The following is a 6,835-nucleotide window of genomic DNA, read 5'->3' as shown; positions in this document are numbered from 1 at the left end:
AATTTAATTAAGTAGATAAATGATGATGTGCGTACCTTCCTTAGATAACAAATCTATTTATGTCATTTCAAAAAATTCCCCTCTTTTTCAAGTACTAAATTTTAAAGACTCCACCCCACCCAAATATGGTTACTAATTATTATTTGTATCATAATTGAAACGAAATTAACCAACTATAGCAATAGCCTCAAATATTGAATAACATTTACTTCTATTTACTGTCACTAATACTAGAGTTTCATAATTTTAATAACTAATAATATTGTTTTCTATATTCCATATTATTTAAATTTTTTCGGGCATTTTTTCATTGTTCAATATTTACAATTTTCTTTAATGAAATTTGATATTTTCTAGGAGACAAATTGCACTGCTTATAAAGTTATATTTATGATTTTACAAAGCACAATAGTGGAAATGTGGTTTAAAATATTCTTTTGAATAATTTTCTTAATAAGTGTGCCTTATACATTCAAGTAATATGAAATGGAGAGAGTATTATTAATGAGCAACATTTAAATAGGAAGGGCACGTTACATAATACTTTCCATTCAGTTAAAAAGGATTGTTCATTAACGTTTTATTTTTATTCTTAGACATTTGATTTATAATTTTAGTTTGTATTTTCTTTCGATTTATTAGGACCAAGATGTATAGCTAGCGGTATATGATTTATATTTTATATTTTTCTTATGACTAAATTTATAAAAAAAGAAATATTTTACTTCCCTAGGTCATAATAAACTTGGAAACTAGATCCCCATCATAGTGGCGGATTCAGAATTTTCGTTCAGGAAGTTCGAAAAATAAAAGTATAAATGTGTAAATAAGCCTTAAGAAATGGAAACCTTGAATTCTTTTGGGTTTAAAACCAAACTTTTAACACATTTTTTAAAGTAAAAAAAAAACTATAAAAAACTTGAAAAATAGAACTGAAAATTAAAAAAATAAAACTAAAAAGAACTGAAACTGAAAAAGAAAAAAAATAAAGTGCTATCACTAGGATTTGATCTAGTGATGTACAACTTAATTTTAGGGGTATTTGCTACTGTGCCATCAATTTCTCTTTATTATTGAGGGGGTTCAAAATATATATATCTACAGAAATATAGAAAATTTACCTGATATATACCGTGTAATTTTTACCGAGGGGATTCGGGTGAACCCCTGAATACCACGTGAGTCCGCCCCTGCCGCATCACCAATATAATTGGGAGTTTATTTTCCGTTAAAAATATAGTTGTAGTGTAATAAATACTAGATCGCAGATCTTCAATGATTGAACGCGTATATGGATGGTACACATTATTTCTTTTTAATTAATTAAATATCATATCCACATATTTCATCACTTTTCCATATCAGTCAATTATTTTCCATTTTGCACCATGCTTAAGAATCATAAATTAGGAGATAATTTTTACTAATTCACCCCTTTATTTTTATTTTTCTTGGAAATTTTACAAAAAAAAATATGAACACTTTAAAAAAGAATTACCTGCCAGAGTAATATGTAAGAAAGTTAATTAATGTTTTTTTAATTTAGTAAGGTAGACAACTAATATGAGATAACTCTTTTAATATAATGATCAACTAATATGGAAAGAAATGAGTACCAAATGGTATTTATCACACAAAATCATCAATTCATTTTTCTATTTTCATTCCAAAATTCAAAAGAAATGGAAAAAATCATTTTCTTCCTCCTTCTAACCCTCTTTCTTTCACAAATTGTGGTAGCTTCAAGTCATGAAATAAAGAGGCATAGTCATGGTGTTGGTAAACTTTACTTAAACAAATTATTGAAAAAAGATTCAACCATTGATAATAATTGTAGTAGTAGCAATTTTAGTTCAACCATTGATTATTTAGAATTGGATAAATTTGTTCTTTCTCAAAAAGGGTTGAAAAATAAAGATCAAATCAAGAAATTGCCAGGTCAACCACTTGTCAAATTCAAACAATATGGTGGATATGTCACAGTCAACAAATCTGCAGGTCGTGCCTTGTTTTATTATTTTGTTGAAGCTCATGAAAATTCCAAGTCATTTCCCCTTCTCTTATGGCTTAATGGAGGTACACAAATTTACTTTAATTTGTTGATCATAGTTATTATTGAACTACATATCATCATATCGAGATGAATCTAGGGCAAGTTCTATGAATTCAACTGAACTTATTATATTCGACTCAAACTATGTATGTAACATTTAAATTTATGCACAATGTTGAGTTTTAGATTCGCCTCTAATGATAAACTTGTAGTTTTACGATAAATGTCTTGAATTGTGTATGGTAGGTCCTGGTTGCTCTTCACTTGCTTATGGAGCCATGGAGGAAATTGGACCATTTAGAATCCATAAAGATGGAAAGACATTGTATAGGAATAACTACTCATGGAATCAAGGTAATTATTGATTAATTAATTAATTAGTTCTTCTGTTTTATACTTTGTTTTGCTTATTGGAATTGAGAAAATTGACCTTAACTTAATTTGAATTATGTATTTTCTATTTATAGCGGCAAATTTATTATTTTTGGAGTCTCCCGCTGGTGTTGGATTTTCATATTCAAATATAAGTTCTGAAGTCAAATCAAATGGAGATAGAGATACGGCTATTGACAATATTATATTCTTATTGAATTGGATGCAAAGATTTCCGGAGTATAAAAATAGAGATTTTTACATTGCTGGCGAGAGCTATGCAGGGCATTTCGTACCTCAATTGGCAGAAATAATTCTCCAGCACAACAAACTTGCCAAGAAGAATCTTATTAACCTAAAGGGGATCATGGTAAAGTAATTATATACTTTATTTTTCTCACCCTTCTCCATTTTATAATTGTATTTTAATGCTATTTCCTCCTTTATAATGGTGGTGTCCGTATCAATTTGTTATAGCACCTCCACTATTTCACTAAATCTGCCTATTAAAATTTACCATAATTTACATCCATTTTGTAAGTCATTAGAACACTTTCTTCGACGAAGAATTTCTGGCTTTTATGATTTTCATCCATTTCATTAATCACAAGCCACACTATGGTTTTAAATTGTGCTATTTTTTTTATTATATTCCTCCGTCACTATATCAAAAATGATCAGTAGCGGTAATTCATTCTTAATTGCCACTAAATATGTATTTTTAGCGGTAATTAGCACTCTTTGTATATGTTTCTAAAGCCTTTAGCGACATTGGCTTTAATGACACTTAACTAATATCGATAAAGACTTTAACACTCTTTATTAATGTCAATATTTATCACCGCTAAAAATTAGTTTTGTTGCAGTGCGTACTCAAAATATGTTATACAGAAAAAAAAAATTGGTTTGATAAAATAAATATTATGGTAGTCAACCATATATTAAACATGAACGAATAGTACTTGGAGAAAAGAATATTTTGTGTGGATTGGTATTGGTATTGTTATTATTATAAATAAAAACTTTACGATTTGACGTAAACACAAACAAAGAAGTTACATCTGTTATATATATTATGTATATTTCTAACCAAGGGAGTCTGAATGAACCCATTGTGCCCCCTAATTACGCCCCTTCCCTCACACAGCTCAACTAAAAAATGTTTTTGTTCTGCTTTTTTTTTTTGCAGATTGGAAACGCAGTGATAAATTTTGAGACAGACGAAAAAGGAATGTATGAGTACCATGCAAGTCATGGCTTGATACCAGATGAAATTTTCGAGCAAATCGACAGATACTGTAATTTCTCAGACAAGGCCCTTCCTCAACCACACCAATGCGATAACGCCATTGATATAGCTATAGCAGATACCGATCCCATCGATCTTTACAACATATATGCCCCGTTATGCCCTAAATCCGATGACCTCAGTACAACTTATTATACGTCCAACAAAAATTCAGTAAGTTCTGGATTTTTCGAAAACTCGTGGTCAATTAGATTGAATTTTTGAAACTTAAAAATTCATAATGTATGTATTTAGATTAATTATGGAATGCAGCAAGAGATCGATCCATGTAGTGATGATTATTTAATTGCTTATATGAATCGTCCTGATGTTCAAAAGGCTCTTCATGCCAATGTCACCAAAATTAAGTATAATTGGCAACCATGCAGGTATTTTGGATGTATAATTTTTTTATTTAGTCGTATGCAAGTGTATAATTCATGTATAACTAATGTGTACGCTAATTAAATTGCAGTGAAGTCATAGAAAGTTGGAAAGATAGTCCATTATCAATAATTCCCGTTATCAAAAAAGTTATGGCTAATGGAATAAGAGTATGGATATTCAGGTGAACAATTTTGAACTCTTCAAACTGTGTTTTTGTTATTTATTGTAATTTTATTATTCAATTTAATGGTTTTCATTTGTTTTTTCGATTTGACAGCGGGGACACTGATGGAATAGTACCAGTAACTTCTACTAAAAAATCTATTAAGAAGATGAAGCTTCGCGTTGAAACCCCATGGTATCCCTGGTTCCACAAGGATTATGAGGTGTGTGTACTAGTTGGTTATATAAATCGTCAGTATAAAGAATTTTTAACTCTATCAAGTCATTTATAAGATATTTACGCGTAAATTTTCTTTAAATATGAAATTTGTAATATTGAATATATTATTTAATTGACAAACTTGGAGAGTACTTAATTCAACAAATAAAATGTCCACAATGTTACAAGACTCTAAATTTGCATTGAGAAGACCATCTTTATTATTCCTGATCAGTACTAACTTTTTTCGAATTTTGAGAATTAAATAAATTTTTCATGTATCGTTTAAATAGGTTGGTGGATACGCACAAGTATATAGAGGAAATTTGACATTTGCAACAGTGAGAGGAGCAGGACATCAAGTGCCAAGTTATGAGCCTGCTAGAGCTTTTACATTGGCTAAGCACTTCCTTGCAGGAACACAACTCCCTAATTCTACAACACATAAAATAATATACCTGACTCAAAACATTCCAATGCAAAGAAAATAAGTTACATATTTGGTGGCCATTATTTTAGTCGGCGGTATTATAGTAATTTAATATTCAAATGATGTAGTTCATACTTTTAAGATAGTATGTTTAGAAATAAAAGATAATCCCTTTTATGTATAGTTAAATACTATGAACATGTGGTTATTGTGTCTTATCAATTTATTCATAGTACTACTTTATTAGAAGAGTTTTTGAATTATACTTGATTGAATATCAAAATCAAATAGTAGAATTATGTTCCACTAGAACTATATTTGGTATAGTATCATGCATATTATACTGATTGTTATTTTACTTTCCGTGATTGCCAATTTGTTGTTTTGAAGTAGTATTTTTACCGGATTAGAACATTTTATTGATTCACACAATATTATTATAACTAATTATTAATATTTGATTCAGAAATAAAATAATAATTATTTTTATAGAAAAGTTTCTATAAATTATATTTTTATTAATCAAAACTAGAACTTGAGAAAAATGAAGACAAGGGAAATGGAGAGGAGTCGGATCCTTGAAAGTTGTCATAAAATACAATTGAAAGTCATCTACATCTACGTCATCTTTTTGGGTTGGTAAATTGAATAAACATTTGACATTCTTATTGATTTTTTTTTTAACGTTATAAGACACTTGATTTTTCTTCGTTACAAAAAGTTACAATACTTCTAAAATAATTTGGCATATATTGTACTATTTTAATTAATTAATATTTACTTGTCTTTTATAGATATTCATCTGAAACTGTGATTTCCAGACGGTAGAAAGATTGTTTGATCAGTTGATGACTATAACTTTTACTCAAAGAAAATAATGAATACAAATATGCTTATGCACAAATAGTGCTTTGACAATATACTCTTTCGGCAGTATTTATTTTGCTAATATTAAGGTAGTTTTGTTAGAATTTTTATTACATTTAATTGATTTTATAACTTTTAAATCGGTGCTTTCCTTTTCTTTTACTAGGGAACTTTTGCCTATTTTTTTGAACTTATTCTGGATTTTTTCAAAAAACATTGTGTCACGATCCAGACTGTCGTGATTGGCACTCACACTAACTCTCCGGTGGGAGAACCACTACTACAACTCAAACCAAGCAACTAAACCAAAACTAAGGCATTTTAAGTATACGAAAGTAGGGAAATACTAAGGAAAGAAATAGAGTTCCCATAAACTCTAACAAAATTAACACTAATAAACTAACAATGCGGAAGTAATGCCTAGAACCTGAAAGTCAATGTACCAAAACATCTAACAATGAACCAAGTCTAAACAAGAAGGGAAACAACCTCAACCAGTGTACTAATAACTAATAGAACAGTCTAAGTCCGAAATGTGGACATAGACGAAAGGAGAACTCATGGCAGCCCGGAAGAATTGGCTCACCCTTGAATTCGAACGATGATTACTGATCTCCTAAGCGAGGTCTGTCAGTAGCCGCTTGAAGATATCCTGTATTCAACAAAACAAGAACAAATGCAGTATCAGTACACAACCACAATGTTCTGGTAGGATCATGCGGTTGTCCTACTAAGTGCAACATAAGCAAGTCAATACAACATTATAAACACATGCACATATCGAACATATACAATATCATCAACATATACGAACAATGAACAACTTCACATTTTCTCAAGATACACAATTATGACAAGTCATTGGTCCTCTCATGGAACCCAAACCCAAACAGTTAGCATACCGGAACGTGGTACCCGATCCAATGATTATGCCGGAACGTGGCAACCGATCCCATAATTATGCCGGAACGTGGCAACCGATCCAAGTTAGTTATACCGGAACGTGGCAACCGATGACAATTCAACACACCATAATCACAATCACAAGTATATCCT

General features: G+C 30.2%; 1 protein-coding gene across 1 annotated transcript; it reads left to right on the top strand.

The window, feature by feature from the left end:
• The first annotated feature begins 1,685 nt into the window (after positions 1-1,685).
• LOC125872646 (serine carboxypeptidase-like 40) lies at positions 1,686-5,002 on the top strand. Its single transcript, XM_049553411.1, has 8 exons — positions 1,686-2,076; positions 2,300-2,407; positions 2,521-2,795; positions 3,615-3,887; positions 3,987-4,102; positions 4,189-4,281; positions 4,378-4,486; positions 4,776-5,002. The coding sequence occupies exons 2-8, from the start codon at positions 2,332-2,334 to the stop codon at positions 4,971-4,973; spliced, it is 1,140 nt and encodes a 379-aa protein (XP_049409368.1). The 5' UTR covers positions 1,686-2,076; positions 2,300-2,331; the 3' UTR covers positions 4,974-5,002.
• The last annotated feature ends 1,833 nt before the right edge of the window (positions 5,003-6,835 follow it).

This window comes from Solanum stenotomum, chromosome 1 (assembly GCF_019186545.1).
Source record: "Solanum stenotomum isolate F172 chromosome 1, ASM1918654v1, whole genome shotgun sequence".
Taxonomy (NCBI): Eukaryota; Viridiplantae; Streptophyta; class Magnoliopsida; order Solanales; family Solanaceae; genus Solanum; species Solanum stenotomum.
Note: the sequence above shows the minus strand (reverse complement) of the source record. Positions and strands in the feature narration are given on the sequence as shown.

Excerpts from the sequence above, each read along its gene's own strand:
- LOC125872646 (XM_049553411.1), top strand. The coding sequence starts at position 2,332 with ATGGAGGAAATTGGACCATTTAGAATCCATAAAGATGGAAAGACATTG. Across the intron at positions 2,408-2,520 it reads TAACTACTCATGGAATCAAG|CGGCAAATTTATTATTTTTG; the intron begins GTAATTATTGAT and ends TTCTATTTATAG. Across the intron at positions 4,282-4,377 it reads ATAAGAGTATGGATATTCAG|CGGGGACACTGATGGAATAG; the intron begins GTGAACAATTTT and ends TCGATTTGACAG.